Genomic DNA, 20,674 nt, shown 5'->3' with positions numbered 1-20,674 from the left:
GCTATATCTCTCTCTGATTTACTGAATGCACTGGGGCCTGATGCTATATCTCTCTCTGATTTACTGAACGCACTGTGTTGTATGCAGAGTTTTCTGATCCTCTACAATATCATCTTATCGCTATCAGACTCTTAGCAGTGTTAACTTACTCCTTCATTGATTTAAATGTCTCTTCTTTTTCTCTCTCTGCAGAACCAGGAAGCTCTTGAGGACTCGGAAGGACTGCAGAACACAGAGGGGGATTTGGGACCCGGCGACCCCCAAGACTGGAGCCAGGACAAGTTGAGGAAGTGGAGCGGTGGTGGGAGTGACAGCACCTCGTCGGAGGAGTACTTTGACTCGTGTTCATGGAACAGTGACACGCTGTGTGGCACGCTGTGGGACCTGAGCGAGGACAGCAGCGAGGACTCTCTGTCTGCCGTACTGGGGATGGAGGACGTACACACGAGATGGAAGAACAGCAGATACCACACCGCTGGGCACTGTAGAGCCAGACACACGGCACAGAGGAGCCAGCACAACCACAGCACAGAGAACACAGAGACTCACGTATGCAGACCCAGCACAGAGAAACAGCCCAGCACAGATACAGCACAGAGTCAGCCTTGCAACACAGAGATAACAAACACATACATAAACACAGAGAGATGCAGCATAGAGATTCATAACCAACAACCCAGCACAGAGAAACAGCCCAGCACAGATACAGCACAGAGTCAGCCTTGCAACACAGAGATTCATAACCAACAACCCAGCACAGAGAAGAAGCGACACAAGCACAGCACAGAGACAGAAACCCAGCATAGCACAGAGACAGAAACCCAGCATAGCACAGAGACAGAAACCCAGCATAGCACAGAGAAACACAGCACAGAGACAGAAACCCAGCATAGCACAGAGAAACACAGCACCGAGACAGAAACCCAGCATAGCACAGAGAAACACAGCACAGAGACAGAAACCCAGCATAGCACAGAGAAACACAGCACAGAGACAGAAACCCAGCATAACACAGAGAAACACAGCACAGAGACAGAAACCCAGCATAGCACAGAGAAACACAGCACAGAGACAGAAACCCAGCATAGCACAGAGAAACACAGCACAGAGACAGAAACCCAGCATAGCACAGAGAAAGTCAGTACAGTGGTTCATCTCACTCAAATCACAGGTAATCAGAAAACACTAATAGACCAGACAGAGTCCCACAGACTGAATTTCCCAGCCGGACACCAGCTCGACATCTCACAGAGCACGGAAACCTTTACACAGAGAAACGGCACAGAGACACAAATGCAGAGCAGCACAGAGAAATGGTGCACATGGTTAGCCAACACAGGGAAAGAGAGCACAGGGTTAGCCAACACAGGTAGAACAGGGAAAGAGAGCACAGGGTTAGCCAACACAGGTAGGACAGGGAAAGAGAGCACGGGGTTAGCCAACACAGGTAGGACAGGGAAAGAGAGCACAGGGTTAGCCAACACAGGTAGGACAGGGAAAGAGAGCACAGGGTTAGCCAACACAGGTAGGACAGGGAAAGAGAGCACAGGGTTAGCCAACACAAGGAAAGAGAGCACAGGGTTAGCCAGCACAGGTAGGACAGGGAAAGAGAGCACAGGGTTAGCCAACACAGGTAGAACAGGGAAAGAGAGCACAGGGTTAGCCAACACAGGTAGAACAGGGAAAGAGAGCACGGGGTTAGCCAACACAGGTAGAACAGGGAAAGAGAGCACCGGGTTAGCCAACACAGGTAGAACAGGGAAAGAGAGCACAGGGTTAGCCAACACAGGTAGGACAGGGAAAGAGAGCACAGGGTTAGCCAACACAGGTAGAACAGGGAAAGAGAGCACAGGGTTAGCCAACACAGGTAGGACAGGGAAAGAGAGCACCGGGTTAGCCAACACAGGTAGGACAGGGAAAGAGAGCACTGGGTTAGCAAACACAGGGAAAGAGAGCACCGGGTTAGCCAACACGGGTAGAACAGGGAAAGAGAGCACAGGGTTAGCCAACACAGGTAGGACAGGGAAAGAGAGCACAGGGTTAGCCAACACAGGGAAAGAGAGCACAGGGTTAGCAAACACAGGTAGGACAGGGAAAGAGAGCACAGGGTTAGCCAACACAGGGAAAGAGAGCACAGGGTTAGCCAACACAGGGAAAGAGAGCACAGGGTTAGCCAACACAGGTAGAACAGGGAAAGAGAGCACAGGGTTAGCCAACACAGGTAGAACAGGGAAAGAGAGCACAGGGTTAGCCAACACAGGTAGAACAGGGAAAGAGAGCACAGGGTTAGCCAACACAGGTAGGACAGGGAAAGAGAGCACAGGGTTAGCCAACACAGGTAGAACAGGGAAAGAGAGCACAGGGTTAGCCAACACAGGTAGGACAGGGAAAGAGAGCACAGGGTTAGCCAACACAGGGAAAGAGAGCACAGGGTTAGCCAACACAGGGAAAGAGAGCACAGGGTTAGCCAACACAGGGAAAGAGAGCACAGGGTTAGCCAACACAGGGAAAGAGAGCACAGGGTTAGCCAACACAGGGATATGTAATCAACATAGCATGGATATACAACATATAGATCTGCTGTCCACTCTGCACAGTGTAGAGAAACATAATTCACAAATACACAGCGGTCACCTGGAGGAGGTAAGCCTTGCCAGCCAGACTACATCTAGTACCGACAGACAGGTGACACACAACCAGCACATTGCAGAGACACACTGCATAGACACGCACAACACAACAGAGACACACTGCATAGACACACACAACACACCAGAGACACACTGCATAGACACACACAACACAACAGAGACACACTGCAGACTCACACACACAGCCAAACCAGACACATACTGTGAACTTATTGCAGAGCCCAGTACTGACACACAGTGTATAGAAACACACACCACAGACACAATCTGTATGGACACACAACGCACAGAGAGGAGTAGTCCAGCCACCACAGAGAGGAGTAGTCCACCCACCACAGAGAGGAGTAGTCCACCCCCCACAGAGAGGAGTAGTCCCCCCACCTCAGAGAGGAGTAGTCCACCCCCCACAGAGAGGAGTAGTCCACCCACCTCAGTGAAATACAACCCAGCACCACCCAGTTTAGAAACCACAGGGATGGTCCATTCAGCCAGTCCATGTGTGGGTATCTCCAACGGACCTGTCACAAAGACCCAGCCTCAGGCCTTCCTCAGTGCTACAAAGACTCACGGTGAGGCATGCGGATCACGTGCCCACTGCCGGGAAGAGCGCACGGTCTGTGTCACAACCAGGAACTCAGCAGAGCCACCTGAACCGTCGGGGACAGAGGAGACGGTGAAGGTGATCTGTTCAATAATGTCGTCCGTGGAGGCTGGACATCCTGTAGAGGTGGGACTTCCTGTAGAGGTGGGACTTCCTCCCTTGCTAGACACCCGTGGGCCCATACCTCTTTCCAACATCCTGTCACATGATCTGTCTCTCTCACCATCGCAAAACAGGAAGGGGATCAACCAATTGGAATCCCAGTTAGCCTCACCTGTCCCAGCTCCTGGGCAAGGCGGTGAAGGAATTACCGAGATACGAACACAGAGCGTTAGTTCACCACCCCTGAAGAAGAATGACGTTCAAACCGAGGGCCTAATCCCTGAGCTCCAGGACCAGGGGGGCTCCGGCACAGAGACACCCAGGGACAGTGAGCCCTCGCCTGGGGAGAGTACGAGGGATGAGGGCTGGCTGGGAGAAGGTTACACCTCCGTAGAGCTCCAGCCTGCTTCTGCTCATCCCCAGTCTGACGCTGTGGGGTGGGGTGAGGAATGCCTGCCCCCCCACCCACACTCCCTTCCCAACATAGACTGTCCGCCTCCCTCTGACAGGGCAGGATCAGAACACTCACAGCTGTTATCAAAGACCTCGACTAGAGAGGACAGGACAGGACCAACCCATTCCCTGTCCGGGGTGAGAGAGGAGGAGGAGGAGGAGGAAGATTGTAATGTTTACAGTCAACAGGAGCAGGCAGTAGAAAGCACATCCTGCCCTGAATCAGCACAGACAAACACTGTTCTAACAGCAGAGTTCTCTGACTCTGACCATACAGACACCGACTCTGACCATACAGACACCGACTCTGACCATACAGACACTGACTCTGACCATACAGACACCGACTCTGACCATACAGACACCGACTCTGACCATGTTGGGCTGTCAAGCACAGAGGAGACGGAGGACGCTATATTCCCCTACAGTCCTACAGGAGTCTTCCTAGAGATCACCAGTGATCTGTATGTTGACATCTGCACACAGGGTGTTTCTAGTGACATAGGCCGAGGGTCAACCCAACCTACAGAGACTGAGCCTCTTCAGGGAGACAGCACAGAACCCCCTGCCTTAGATCAGGAGGCTGTACCACTGAAGAGGATAGAGATAACTGTGGGAGCAGACTTTCCTGTTACCATAGGAACAGACTCTCCTGTTATCGTGGGAACAGACTCTCCTGTTATAGTGGGAACAGACTCTCCTGTTACCGTGGGAACAGACTCTCCTGTTATCCTGGGAACAGACTCTCCTGTTATCGTGGGAACAGACTCTCCTGTTATTGTGGGAACAGACTCTCCTGTTACCGTGGGAACAGACTCTCCTGTTACCGTGGGAACAGACTCTCCTGTTACCGTGGGAACAGACTCTCCTGTTATCGTGGGAACAGACTCTCCTGTTACCATAGGAACAGACTCTCCTGTTATCGTGGGAACAGACTCTCCTGTTATAGTGGGAACAGACTCTCCTGTTATCCTGGGAACAGACTCTCCTGTTACCGTGGGAACAGACTCTCCTGTTACCGTGGGAACAGACTCTCCTGTTATCGTGGGAACAGACTCTCCTGTTACCATAGGAACAGACTCTCCTGTTATCGTGGGAACAGACTCTCCTGTTATAGTGGGAACAGACTCTCCTGTTATCGTGAGAACAGACTCCCCTGTGTGTAAAGAACAAGTCGATAGCCGCCGGGATCACCTAGAGATCCACCACAGGATCACTGAGCCTCCCTCTCCTTGCCCTGTGCCACCCTCAATCCTTTCTCTGTCCTCCATCTCTGACTCCAACAAGCACACCAAGGCCAGTGAAAGGTTGTGGTCAGGGTCTCTCTGTACGAGGGGCCAGGTGCCAGAGCAGTGGTCCTCTGAGGTAGAGGTAGCCCACCAGAGCAGGTCAAAGGAGTGTGGGGATAAAACTGAGTCTCCTTCCCTGACCGAGCCCGCAACGTTAACCTCGAACCTCCTGGGGGAGACCAATGAGACACTGGAAGGCCCTGAGGACTCTGAGAAGTTCCTGTCCCTCGTGGACTACCACCCTTACTTGTGCAGTGACAACTCAGCCGTGTCCTGGCTGGAGGATGAGTATCACTTCAGCCTGGCTGAGGTGGAAGAGCTGGAGAGGCTTCAGAAAGAGGGTTACGGAGACGCCCCTAATCAGAACCATACAGACTGTAGGGGAGCCATCTCTAACCATACAGACACTATAGACTGTAGGGGGGACATCTCTAACCATACAGACACTACAGACTGTAGGGGAGCCATCTCTAACCATACAGACACTACAGACTGTAGGGGAGACATCTCTGACCATACAGACTGTAGAGGAGACATCTCTAACCATACAGACACTATAGACTGGAGGGGAGACATCTCTAACCATACAGACACTATAGACTGTAGGGGGGACATCTCTAACCATACAGACACTACAGACTGTAGGGGAGCCATCTCTAACCATACAGACACTATAGACTGTAGGGGAGACATCTCTAACCATACAGACACTATAGACTGGAGGGGAGACATCTCTAACCATACAGACACTATAGACTGTAGGGGGGACATCTCTAACCATACAGACACTACAGACTGTAGGGGAGACATCTCTAACCATACAGACACTATAGACTGTAGGGGAGACATCTCTAACCATACAGACACTATAGACTGGAGGGGAGACATCTCTAACCATACAGACACTATAGACTGGAGGGGAGACATCTCTAACCATACAGACACTATAGACTGTAGGGGAGACATCTCTAACCATACAGACACTATAGACTGTAGGGGAGCCATCTCTAACCATACAGACACTATAGACTGGAGGGGAGACATCTCTAACCATACAGACTGGAGGGGAGACATCTCTAACCATACAGACACTACAGACTGTAGGGGAGACATCTCTAACCATACAGACTGTAGAGGAGACATCTCTAACCATACAGACACTATAGACTGGAGGGGAGACATCTCTAACCATACAGACTGGAGGGGAGACATCTCTAACCATACAGACACTACAGACTGTAGGGGAGCCATCTCTAACCATACAGACACTACAGACTGTAGGGGAGACATCTCTAACCATACAGACACTATAGACTGTAGGGGAGACATCTCTAACCATACAGACACTACAGACTGGAGGGGAGACATCTCTAACCATACAGACTGTAGGGGAGACATCTCTAACCATACAGACACTACAGACTGTAGGGGAGACATCTCTAACCATACAGACACTACAGACTGTAGGGGAGCCATCTCTAACCATACAGACACTACAGACTGTAGGGGAGACATCTCTAACCATACAGACACTACAGACTGTAGGGGAGACATCTCTAACCATACAGACTGTAGGGGAGCCATCTCTAACCATACAGACACTACAGACTGTAGGGGAGACATCTCTAACCATACAGACACTACAGACTGTAGGGGAGCCATCTCTAACCATACAGACACTACAGACTGTAGGGGAGACATCTCTAACCATACAGACACTACAGACTGTAGGGGAGACATCTCTAACCATACAGACACTACAGACTGTAGGGGAGACATCTCTAACCATACAGACTGTAGAGGAGACATCTCTAACCATACAGACACTACAGACTGTAGGGGAGACATCTCTAACCATACAGACTGTAGAGGAGACATCTCTGACCATACAGACACTACAGACTGGAGGAGAGACATCTCTAACCATACAGACTGGAGAGGAGACATCTCTAACCATACAGACACTACAGACTGTAGGGGAGACATCTCTAACCATACAGACTGGAGGGGAGACATCTCTAACCATACAGACTGTAGAGGAGACATCTCTAACCATACAGACTGTAGAGGAGACATCTCTAACCATACAGACACTACAGACTGTAGGGGAGACATCTCTAACCATACAGACACTATAGACTGGAGGGGAGACATCTCTAACCATACAGACACTACAGACTGGACGGGAGACATCTCTAACCATACAGACACTACAGACTGGAGGGGAGACATCTCTAACCATACAGACACTACAGACTGGAGGGGAGACATCTCTAACCATACAGACTGGAGGGGAGACATCTCTAACCATACAGACACTACAGACTGTAGGGGAGACATCTCTAACCATACAGACACTACAGACTGGAGGGGAGACATCTCTAACCATACAGACACTACAGACTGTAGGGGAGACATCTCTAACCATACAGACTGGAGAGGAGACATCTCTAACCATACAGACTGGAGGGGAGACATCTCTAACCATACAGACACTACAGACTGGAGGAGAGACATCTCTAACCATACAGACACTACAGACTGTAGGGGAGACATCTCTAACCATACAGACTGGAGAGGAGACATCTCTAACCATACAGACACTATAGACTGGATGAGAGACATCTCTAACCATACAGACACTACAGACTGTAGGGGAGACATCTCTAACCATACAGACTTGAGAGGAGACATCTCTAACCATACAGACACTACAGACTGTAGGGGAGCCATCTCTAACCATACAGACACTACAGACTGTAGGGGAGACATCTCTAACCATACAGACACTACAGACTGTAGGGGAGACATCTCTAACCATACAGACACTACAGACTGTAGGGGAGACATCTCTAACCATACAGACTGTAGAGGAGACATCTCTAACCATACAGACACTACAGACTGTAGGGGAGACATCTCTAACCATACAGACTGTAGAGGAGACATCTCTGACCATACAGACACTACAGACTGGAGGAGAGACATCTCTAACCATACAGACTGGAGAGGAGACATCTCTAACCATACAGACACTACAGACTGTAGGGGAGACATCTCTAACCATACAGACTGGAGGGGAGACATCTCTAACCATACAGACTGTAGAGGAGACATCTCTAACCATACAGACTGGAGAGGAGACATCTCTAACCATACAGACACTACAGACTGGAGGAGAGACATCTCTAACCATACAGACACTACAGACTGTAGGGGAGACATCTCTGACCATACAGACTGTAGAGGAGACATCTCTAACCATACAGACACTACAGACTGTAGGGGAGACATCTCTAACCATACAGACACTACAGACTGTAGGGGAGACATCTCTAACCATACAGACTGTAGAGGAGACATCTCTAACCATACAGACACTACAGACTGTAGGGGAGACATCTCTAACCATACAGACACTACAGACTGTAGGGGAGACATCTCTAACCATACAGACTGGAGGGGAGACATCTCTAACCATACAGACACTACAGACTGGAGGGGAGACATCTCTAACCATACAGACACTACAGACTGGAGGGGAGACATCTCTAACCATACAGACACTACAGACTGTAGGGGAGACATCTCTAACCATACAGACACTACAGACTGTAGGGAGGCTAATTGTGCTGCAAACAGTCCAACAGGCCTCTCTGAACCCTTATCTTCCTACCTGGAGACCAGAAGCCTGCTATTGGACAGTGCGGAGAAGGAGAAGGGCCAGCAGCCCATTCTCCACCAATCCCCCAAGCCTTCCTGGGACAGAGACAGACAGGAGTGTAGCAACTCACCTGAGGCTTTAGGATTAGAGGACAGTTTGTTTACTGAGGAGGACAGCTCATACAGATCCTACCTCCAGACCAGCTCTCACCCTGCCGTCCTGCAGCAGGATCGTGGGGTGAGGATCGTGAGGTACCCCTATCCCGGCGTGAGTCTCAACCTGCTCTCCCTTACTAGCCTGGAAACAATCCTAGAGGCTGATCCGGACCACTCCCTGGACAACTCTGCTACAGTGGAAGATGAGACGGGAGATGAGGAGGAAGATGAGGAGTGGAGAAAGATTGTTAGGATAAGGCCCACTGAGGAGGACAGAGGCACTGTTCTTCTGTCTGGTGACATCATCATATCCTATGTGCCCACTTTCAGCCCGTTGTCGTGTCGCCCTGAGGACTTGTCCAGTATCGAGTCTTCAGAGCACCAGCTGGTCTTGTCGACCTTTGACCCCGATGACCCCAGGGTCATGACCTTACCACACGAGAGAGACACCTCGGGCAGCGAGAGATGCTCCAGTCCCACCCCCACCTCTGTGTCCTACGATTTTGACACCACCAGCACTAACAGTGAGGAGATGGAAGAGTCCATCCTGCCTGTCTCGGGGGGGAACGCCAACCTCCACAAACCCATGAAGAGCAAGTCTAAAGGAGGCCGGGCGGGGAGCTCCAAGTTCTCTGTCTTCGCCAAGATGCCTTCCTTCAGGAAGAAGAACAGTCTGAAGAACACCAAGGTGGACAGCCCGCCCCGGGACTCACCCGACCTGGGCAGGGAGCTGGGGGGAGGACATAGGGGACAGGGGGAAGACACCTCAGACGACGACAGTGTCTTTTTGACGGTCCAGCAGGCCTTCTCCTCCGGTCCGGTCGGTTGCTACAAGACAGAGGAGGAGGACTACAGCTTCTTCCCCTCCAAGCCTCGCACCAACCACGTCCACCTGCTCTTCAGGGAGGGGTCCAGCAGCCCAGACACCCCTCTGACCTCCCAGCCCAGAGGTCTCAGGCACAACCAGACTGGGGCCCCCGAGGGCCTTCACGGCTACAAGAGGAGCAAGAGCTCAGACAGCCCCAACCTTCGCATGCGCTTCGCCCAGGCCCAAAAGTCCCTGTCCAGTCTGTTTGAGTCTCGCTCCATGGATAAGGAGAACGAGGAGGAGCAGGGGAGCGTTGAGACAGGGAGAGAAGGGAAGGTGGGGCGAGCCAAACAGTCCTGGAGGCTGAGGGCCAAAGAGGCTGAGCTGCTGAGGAGGACCCTGTCTGTCCCAGTCGGGGATGGGGTCGAGGGAGAGGACGGTGGGGTTTTGAGGACGCCCAGACAGATCCACAGTGACTACGCATCCTGCTCCGCCTCAGGCTCAGTGCTCAGTGTCCCTGGGTCCCCCTCCTCTCTCAGGGCTCTGAATCTCACCGACCCCCTCACCAAGAGGGGTCTGCAGGACAGTCAAAGCAGGGCCGGGGCCGACACGCCACAGGGCTGCAAGTTGGATGGTGAAAGGAGGAAAGGGAAAGTCACGCCCAACGACCTGTCAATCAACTTCTCAGACTCAGGACCGCCTTACTCGCAAGACTCTGAGGCTCCGCCCGCAAATGAATCCAGCCCCCTGGCGCACATGAGCCCCGCCTCCCTGGCTGCATTAGCCAATCAGCTGTCCTGGTCCCCAGGGGGAGGCTATGAGAGCACAGCGTGTAGCATGGTAGCTACACCAGACACCCCAGTGAGACCCATGAGCCCCAAGCCCCACAGCCCCAGATCTGCTGCCCAGCACAGGGCTATCTGCTACCCCCCCACTGCCTCTGCCCGGGCCTCAGCCCTGTCCCTGCTCCTCATGGGCCAGTCAGCCAGTGTTGAGGGACTGTCTGACCCGCCAGAGAAGCCCAAGACCCTGAAGCCCCGAGCGGGGCCGTTAGACTCTTCCTCCCTCAGTCCATTGGAGGACAGCGAAGTGGACAGTCTGCTTACACCTATGTTCAAACGGTTTGAGGTAAGGCACAGCTATATGATAACAAAGCTATAATGCTCATTGTTATCATTTGTCTGACGGATTGCATGTGTTTTGTTAAGCTGATTCTCCATGGCAGGCAGGGATGGCTTTGTGTGTAACTGAAATAACTGACAATAACTGATCATAACTAATAATAACTGAAAATAACTGAAAATATTGAAACAACTGAAATAACCAATAATAACTAAGAACAACTGAAATAACTGATAATAACTGAAATAACTAATAACCCATATAACTGAAATAACTAATATAACTGCTAATAACGGGTATAACGATACAGCCAGAAATAATGGAAATAACGGGAATAACCTATATTAGCCAATAATAACTGATATACCTGCTAATAACTGATATGTCAGTTATATCAGTTATTTCAGTTGTATCGGTTATTATCAGTTTTATTAGTTATCAGTTATTTCAGTTTTATAACCGGTAACTGATATTATTGATACTGCCGAAATAACTGATATTAAGTGAAATAACGGAAATAAATTAAAACTTTTATAACTGATAATAACTTATACGACTGCAATAACTGATCACCGATAATAACTGAAAATAACTGAAATAATGCATAATAACTACTGATAACTGAAAATAACTGGTATAACCGATAATAACCAATATTAACTGATATTACTGAAATAACTGATGCAACTGAAATACCTAATATAACTGATAATAACTAATTTAACTGATATTAACTGAAATAACTGGTAGAGATACTCTGAATTGAATGATCGGCTATGAAAAGCCAACTGACATTGACTCCTGAGGTGCTGACCTGTTGCACCCTCTACAACCACTGTGATTATTATTATTATTTGACCCTGCTGGTCATCTATGAACATTTGAACATCTTGGCCATGTTCTGTTATAATCTCCACCCGGCACAGCCAGATGAGGACTGGCCACCCCTCATAGCCTGGTTCCTCTCTAGGTTTCTTCCTAGGTTTTGGCCTTTCTAGGGAGTTTTTCCTAGCCACCGTGCTTCTACACCTGCATTGCTTGCTGTTTGGGGTTTTAGGCTGGGTTTCTGTACAGCACTTTCAGTTTATTTTATTTTTACAGGGACTGCACATTAATCAACGTTTCAGTAAAAGTGCCGGTTTTAGCCAGCCGGCTAATTTTCAACCGCAGTCCCTGGGCAGGTTATTAAAAACAATTACAATATAGACAATCATTGAGCACTGAGCACACGCAGAGCAACATAGGACAAGCAAGACGTAGCATACAGACAGAGCAACATAGAACAAAAAGCAGCAAGACAAAATTCATAAAAGCAACAAAGTGTTTCCACACCTCACAAGTTACAGACAACATGGAAAGCGGCAATACACAGCTAGGGATTTTGATCACAAATCTGATGGACCTTTAGCCATGTCTTCATGCATTTTGTGAAAGTGTGATAGGTGGTGCAGTTATGTGTGTCTGATGGCAGTGTATTCCAGACATGGGAAGCTCTCACAGAGAAAGCGGATTTACTAAAGGTGCTTATCCTTAAGGGAACTATACAGTCACCTCTCATGGCAGACCTTGTGGATCTGCTGCCATATGTTTGGGTTTTCTGTTGAACAAAAGTACTGAGTGGAGGGGGAGCCAGGCCATTTAGGATCTTGAATACAAGACATGCGTCGGTGTATTGCACAAGATTTTCCCAACTCAGGAGCTCATGCTTTCTGAAGATGTGACAGTGATGATGGCTATTGGGCTTCCTATCAAGCACTTTGAGAGCCTGTTTGTAGACAGACTGAATAGGTTGTAATGTTGTACAGCAAGCTTGGGCCCAACTAGTCAAGCAGTATGTTGAGTGGGGGATATCATAGATTTGAAGTACAGTTTTGCTACCTCTGTAGTCAAACAATTTTGTATAAATCGGAAATTAGCTAGGTTGAATTTGGTTATTTGAAATATCTTCTTCACATGCTTTTTAAAAGAGAGGTTGGAATCAAGTATGATGTCAAGGTACTTAAAATCAGAGACCACCTGGAGCTTCTCCCCTGCCACATAGACATCTGGCTCAGGAGCATCTGTTGCCCTCTTTGTGAAGAACATGCAAACAGTTTTTTTCACATTTGAGATGCAAACACGAATTCACTGAGCCACTTTGTAACCTAGACCATTACAGTAGTGAGTTCTTGTGCAGCTTGTTGTTTGCTCTTTGCATGCACATATATCACTATTATCTGCATACATTTGAACTTCAGACCCAGTACAGACAGAAGGCAGATCATTAATGTACAGGCTGAACAGGAGGGGCCCCAGTATTGACCCTTGGGGCACGCCCACATCATAGCTAAGAGTAGGCGACAGCACATTGCTCACTCTGACACACTGAGTTCTGCCTTCAAGGTATGATTTCATCCATCTCACGGCATCAGGGGCAGACTTTGTGACATCAGCTGATGTAAGAAGGGCTTTATAAGTACATTTGATTGATATAACTGATATTACTGAAATAACTGATAATAACCAATATAATATAAATAACCAATATAACCAGAAGCTCTGGTGGCACAGCTAGCACTGTGATGCAGGGCCTTAGACCACTGCGCCACCAGAGATTCTGGGCCACCGGAGATTTCGAGCCCAGGCTCTGTCGCAGCCGGCCGCGACCGGGAGGTCCCTGGGGCAATGCACAATTGGCCTAGCGTTGTCCGGGTTAGGGAGGGTTTGGCCGGCAGGGATATCCTTGTCTCATCGCGCACTAGCGACTCCGGTGTCGGGGCGGGCGCAGTGCACGCTGACCAGGTGTACGGTGTTTCCTCCGACACATTAGTGCGGCTGGCTTCCGGGTTGGATGTGCGTTGTGTCAAGAAGCAGTGCCGGCTTGGTTGGGTTGTGTTTCAGAGGATGCATGGCTCTCGACCTTCGCCTCTCCCGAGCCCGTACGGGAGTTGCAGCGATGAGACAAGACTGTAACTACTACCAATTGGATACCACGAAATTGGGGAGAATAAATAAATAAATAAAATAATAAAAAATATTTAAAAAACGATAATAACTAATGTAACTAATATAACAGATAATAACTGATATAACTGAAATAACGGATAATAACGATAATAACTGATATAATAATGAAGAATGCAGACATTATACTAGTTAAACAGCCCAAAACATGTCATCTATTAAAGGAAAATAAATGATTTATTCCCTTTACAGCTAGGCATCCTTACTATACTATCAAACTCCCTCAGGGAACATTTTTGATTGACAGGAATATGTTGTTTAAAAGAAAAGTCTCCTCTGTCATCTGCTCTTCCAACGTTTTGTCCCCATCATGATAGAATGACCTGACTGTTAGTTTAACATAATTAAAAATATATATATATTTCATCTTTATTTAACCAGGTAGGCCAGTTGAGAACAAGATCTCATTTACAACTGCGACCTGGTCGAGATAAAGCAAAGCAGTACGACAAAAACAACAACACAGAGTTACACGTGGGATAAAAAAAACGTACAGTCAATAACACAATAGAAAAATCTATGTACAGGGTGTGCAAATGTAGTAAGATTAGGGAGGTAAGGCAATAAATAGGACATGGTGGCGAAATAATTACAATTTAGCAATAAAACTGGAGTGATAGATGTGCAGAAGATGATGATGTGCAAGTAGAGATACTGGGGTGCAAAGGAGCAAAATAAATAAAATAAACAACATGGGGATGAGGTAGTTGGGTGTGCTATTTACAGATGGGCTATTTACAGATGGGCTGTGTACAGGTGCAGTGATCGGTAAGCTGCTCTGACAGCTGGTGCTTAAAGTTAGTGAGGGAGAAATAAGCCTCCAGCTTCAGTGATTTTTGCACTTCGTTCCAGTCAAAGGCAGCAGAGAACTGGAAGGCGGCCAAAGGAAGTGTTGCTATGGTGACCAGTGAGCTGAGATAAGGCGGGGCTTTACCTAGCAAAGACTTATAGATGACCTGGAGCCAGTGGGTTTTGCGATGAATATGTAGCGAGGGCCAGCCAACGAGAGCATACAGGTCACAGTGGTGGGTAGTATATGGGGCTTTGGTGACAAAACGGATGGCACTGTGATAGTCTTCATCCAGTTTGTTGAGTAGAGTGTTCGAGGCTATTTTGTAAACAACATCGCCGAAGTCAAGGATCGGTAGGATAGTCAGTTTTACGAGGGTATGTTTGGCAGCATGAGTGAAGGAGGCTTTGTTGCGAAATAGGAAGACGGTTTTAGATTTAATTTTGGTTTGGAGATGCTTAATGTGAGTCTGGAAGGAGAGTTTACAGTCTAACCAGACACCTAGGTATTTGTGTCCAAAGAAGGGCCAGATGTATACAGAATGGTGTCGTCTGCTTAGAAGTGGATCAGAGAATCACCAGCAGCAAGAGCGACATCATTGATATATACAGAGAAAAGAGTCAGCCCGAGAATTGAACCCTATGGTACCCCCATAGAGACTGCAAGAGGTCGGACAACAGGCCTGTAACAGTTCTCCTCTTCCTCTTCAACCAAAGAGGAGGAGCAGGGATTTGACCAAAACGCAGCGTGTGAATATGACATAATGAATTTATTTAAAGACGAAGACAAACACGAAAAAACACTTGGATAATTACAAAACAAATAAACGATGTAGACAGACCTGGACGACGAACTTACATGAAACACGAAGAACGCATGAACAGGGAAAACTGGCTACATAAAAGAACGAACTGTCACGATCGTGTGGGAGTGAGACGGACCAAAACGCAGCATGTGGAAAATAAGGCATCTTCTTTTATTATAGAAGAAGGCAAAACGAAACAAAACACTTACAAACTATCAAAACAACAAACGACCGTGAAGCTATAAACGTAGTGCACACACACAGGCTACAAACGTTCAACATAGACAATTCCCCACAACAAACTAAAGCCTATGGCTACCCTAAATATGGCTCCCAATCAGAGACAACAGAAACCAGCTGTCTCTAATTGGGAACCCATTCAGGCAACCATAGACTTTCCTAGACAACTACACACAACATAGACACAGCTAGACAACTATACTAAACATAAACCCAACTACTCTAAATAAACCCCCTAAACCTTACAATCACCCTGGACACTACAAAACCCACATAAATACCCATGTCACACCCTGACCTAACTGAAATAATAAAGAAAACAAAGAATACTAAGGCCAGGGCGTGACACGAACATACAAACAAACCGAAAACAGTCCCGTGTGGCGCAACGACATACACAGACACAGGAGACAACCACCCACAACAAACAGTGTGAAAACACCTACCTTAATATGACTCTCAATTAGAGGAAACGCCAAACACCTGCCTCTAATTGAGAGCCATACTAGGCAACCCTTAAACAAACATAGAAACAGAAAACAGACTGCCCACCCAAACTCACGTCCTGACCAACTAACACATACAAAACTAACAGAAACAGGTCAGGAACGTGACAAGGCCCTCCGATTTGACACACTGAACTCTATCTGAGAAGTAGTTGGTGAACCAGGGGAGGCAGTCATTTGAGAAGCCAAGGCTATTGATTCTGCCGATAAGAATGCTGTGATTGACAGAGTCGAAAGCCTTGGCCAGGTTGATGAAGACGGCTCGCCTTTATCGATGGCGTTTATGATATCGTTTAGGACCTTGAGCGTGGCTGAGGTGCACCCATGACCAGCTCAGAAACCAGATTGCATAGTGGAGAAGGTACGATGGGATTCGAAATGGTTGGTTATCTGTTTGTTAACTTGGCTTTCGAAGACTTTGGAAAGGCAGGGCAGGATGGATATAGGTCTATAACAATTTGGGTCTAGATGACCGCGGCAGGTGTCCAATATTTAGGGATCTCAGACAATATGATAGTGAGGTTGAACAGGCCAGTAATAGGGGTTGCAACAATTTCGGCAGATAATTTTAGAAAGAGAGGGTCCAGATTGTCTAGCCCAACTGATTTGTAGGGATCCAGATTTTGCAGCTCTTTCAGAACATCAGCTATCTGGATTTGGATGAAGGAGAAGCGGGGGGGTGTCTTGGGCAAGTTGCTGCGGGGGGGGGGGGGGGCTTGGGCAAGTTGCTGCGGGAGGTGCAGAGCTTTTGGCCGGGGTTGGGGTAGCCAGGTGGAAAACATGGCCAGCCGTAGAAAAATGCTTATTGAAATTCTTGATATCGTAGATTTATCGGTGGTGACAGTGTTTCCTAGCTTCAGTGCAGTGGGCAGCTGGGAGGAGGTGCTCTTATTCTCCATGGACTTTACAGTGTCCCAAAACTTTTTGGAATTAGTGCTACAGGATGCAAACTTCTATTTGAAAAAGCTAGCCTTTGCTTTCCTAACTGCCTGTGTATATTGGTTCCTAACTTCCCTGAAAAGTTGCATATCGCGGGGGCTATTCGATGCTAATGCAGTACGCCACGGGATGTTTTTTTTTGTGCTGGTCAAGGGCAGTCAAGTCTGGAGTGAACCAAGGGCTATATCTGTTCTTAGTTTTTTGAATGGGGCATGTCAGTTTAACATCATGATAGAATGTCTTGACTGTCAGTTTAACATTATGATAGAATGACCTGACTGTCAGTTTAACATTATGATAGAATGACCTGACTGTCAGTTTAACATTATGATAGAATGCCTGACTGTCAGTTTAACATTATGATAGAATGACCTGACTGTCAGTTTAACATCATGATAGAATGACCTGACTGTCAGTTTAACATCATGATAGAATGACCTGACTGTCAGTTTAACATCATGATGGAATGACCTGACTGTCAGTTTAACATCATGATAGAATGACCTGACTGTCAGTTTAACATCATGATAGAATGACCTGACTGTCAGTTTAACATCATGATGGAATGTCCTGACTGTCAGTTTAACATCATGATGGAATGACCTGACTGTCAGTTTAACATCATGATGGAATGACCTGACTGTCAGTTTAACATCATGATGGAATGACCTGACTGTCAGTTTAACATCATGATGGAATCCTGACTGTCAGTTTAACATCATGATGGAATATCCTGACTGTCAGTTTAACATCATGATGGAATGACCTGACTGTCAGTTTAACATCATGATGGAATGACCTGACTGTCAGTTTAACATCATGATGGAATCCTGACTGTCAGTTTAACATCATGATAGAATGACCTGACTATCAGTTTAACATCATGATGGAATGTCCTGACTGTCAGTTTAACATCATGATGGAATGACCTGACTGTCAGTTTAACATCACGATGGAATGTCCTGACTGTCAGTTTAACATCATGATACAGTAGCCATGTTAACCCCTGCTCCATCAAGAGGATGAGGGAAGGCCAGGCAGGGTGCACTATGGGATAAAGTGTTGACTGTCTTTCACTGGCCCTGTTCCGCTTCAGTGTAACTGGTGTGAAATGGCTAGCTAGTTAGCGGTGCGTGCTAGTGACATTTCAATAGGTGACATCACTTGCTCTGAGACCTTAAACTAGCTGTTTCCCTTGGGCTCCAGCTTGTGTGAAACGATGGGTAACAATGCTTCGTGGGAGGCAATTGTCGATGTGTTCAGAGGGTATCTGGTTTAAGCCCAGGTTGGGGCGAGGAGAAGAACGGAAGCAACGCTTTTACATCAGCCTCGGGCTGAATTTAAATAACAGCTTTGGGCACTTCATCTCTTTCTACAGTCAGGAGTGTGTGTGTGTGTGTGTGTGTGTGTGTGTGTGCTCGTGCTTGTTTAAGATTAAATGCAGAATAAGCCCTTCATCTCCTTTCCTCCCTCTGTTCTCTCCTCTTCTGAAAGAGAGATGATGAAGTAGGAGGAACCAATAGTGATCTCTTACTTTCCTCCACTGTGCTCTGCTGTCACTGACGTGGCATGGTACATTTCCATTCTGTGAATTAGTCGTCTCACGTCCCGCCTGCCAGCCCTGAAACAGCCCAGCCAGCCCAGCCGTACACAGCAGGCAGCTGGGAGGGGGACTGTGTGTTCAAGCCCCCCCCCCCCCCCCCCCCCCCCCCCTAGTGGAGTTTGCAGGAAGCACCCAACAGGGATCCAGGCATGCTTTGTCTAGATGGGAAGCAGCCAGGGCCAGACTACTGCATTTGGGGCCCCGGGCCTCCTACCTCCAGGGGGCTCCCCCAAACAGCTAACTTGCTGTATTTCAACACATTTTGACATGGGGCAGAGAGAGGGAAAAAAATTGTATAATGTTAATTCTACACATTTTGTCATGAGGCTGGGACAAAATGTTCCTGTTTTAATGCTAGTTTCCTTCAATTCTACACATTTTGCCATGGGGCAGAGAGAAACATTGGCTGTTTGATGTCATTGTGGGGGGGGGGGGGGGGGGGGGGGGGGGGGGGGGGATGGGGTTAGGGTAGCAGGTAGCCTTGACGTTAGGGTGGTGGGCCAGTAACCGAAAGGTTGCTGGTTCAAATACCGTAGCCAACAAGGTGGGGGGAAAAATCTGTCACTGTGTGTTTGAGCAATGCACTTAACTGTGAGTGTTTCAGGGGTTCTGTACAGTGGTGACCCACTCTCTGTGAGTGTTTCAGGGGTTCTGTACAGTGGTGACCCACTCCCTGTGAGTGTTTCAGGGGTTCTGTACAGTGGTGACCCACTCCCTGTGAGTGTTTCAGGGGTTCTGTACAGTGGTGACCCACTCCCTGTGAGTGTTTCAGGGGTTCTGTACAGTGGTAACCCACTTCCTGTGGGTGTTTCATGGGTTCTGTACAGTGGTGACCCACTTCCTGTGGGTGTTTCATGGGTTCTGTACAGTGGTGACCCACTTCCTGTGGGTGTTTCAGGGGTTCTGTACAGTGGTGACCCACTTCCTGTGGGTGTTTCAGGGGTTCTGTACAGTGGTGACCCACTTCCTGTGGGTGTTTCAGGGGTTCTGTACAGTGGTGACCCACTCCCTGTGAGTGTTTCAGGGGTTCTGTACAGTGGTGACCCACTCCCTGTGAGTGTTTCAGGGGTTCTGTACAGTGGTGACCCACTCCCTGTGAGTGTTTCAGGGGTTCTGTACAGTGGTGACCCACTCCCTGTGAGTGTTTCAGGGGTTCTGTACAGTGGTGACCCACTCCCTGTGGGGGTTCCAGGGGTTCTGTACAGTGGTGACCCACTCCTGTGGGTTTCAGGGGTCCTGTACAGTGGTGACCCACTCCCTGTGGGTGTTTCAGGGGAAGTTGTGATGTGAAAAAAAAATCCATTATACTGTTGTGTGTAGCAGGACAAATATAAACACTCTAAAGTATTATCTTTAAAACGGCTAAATATTCTCTCATTCTCATGTCAAAATATGAAGAATAGCATGAGGTTAGGATAATTAGGTTAAGGTTAGGAAAAGGGTTAGCCAAAAGGCAAACATTATTTAAACATTTAATTTTTGACTTCACTTTGACATTAGCTGCATCCCTTCTAACCATGACCAAGCAGGCCGGGACACAGAGGCTAAACTAAACCATCCCTTCTAACCATGACCAAGCAGGCCGGGACACAGAGGCTAAACTAAACCATCCCTTCTAACCATGACCAAGCAGGCCGGGACACAGAGGCTAAACTAAACCATCCCTTCTAACCATGACCAAGCAGGCCAGGACACAGAGGCTAAACTAAACCATCCCTTCTAACCATGACCAAGCAGGCCGGGCCACAGAGGCTAAACTAAATCATCCCTTCTAACCATGACCAAGCAGGCCGGGACACAGAGGCTAAACTAAACCATCCCTTCTAACCATGACCAAGCAGGCAGGGACACAGAGGCTAAACTAAACCATCCCTTCTAACCATGACCAAGCAGGCCAGGACACAGAGGCTATACTAAACCATCCCTTCTAACCATGACCAAGC

The 20,674-nt window shown here is 48.1% G+C and overlaps 1 protein-coding gene across 3 annotated transcripts in view; it reads left to right on the top strand.

Annotated features, from left to right (window-relative positions):
• Window positions 1–20,674, top strand: part of LOC129858961 (rho guanine nucleotide exchange factor 4-like) — a 166,029-nt gene that overhangs the window by 52,174 nt on the left and 93,181 nt on the right. The window contains exon 2 of one of the 3 annotated variants that reach the window (XM_055928220.1): window positions 193–10,851. In XM_055928220.1, the coding sequence (XP_055784195.1) occupies window positions 193–10,851 (10,659 nt within the window). Of the gene's footprint in view, window positions 1–192; window positions 10,852–20,674 lie in introns of those variants that run through there. The other 2 variants (XM_055928218.1, XM_055928219.1) reach the window with 2 other exon arrangements.

Source organism: Salvelinus fontinalis, chromosome 7 (genome assembly GCF_029448725.1).
Source record: "Salvelinus fontinalis isolate EN_2023a chromosome 7, ASM2944872v1, whole genome shotgun sequence".
Classification (NCBI taxonomy): Eukaryota; Metazoa; Chordata; class Actinopteri; order Salmoniformes; family Salmonidae; genus Salvelinus; species Salvelinus fontinalis.
This window is presented reverse-complemented; position numbering and strand designations above follow the sequence as displayed.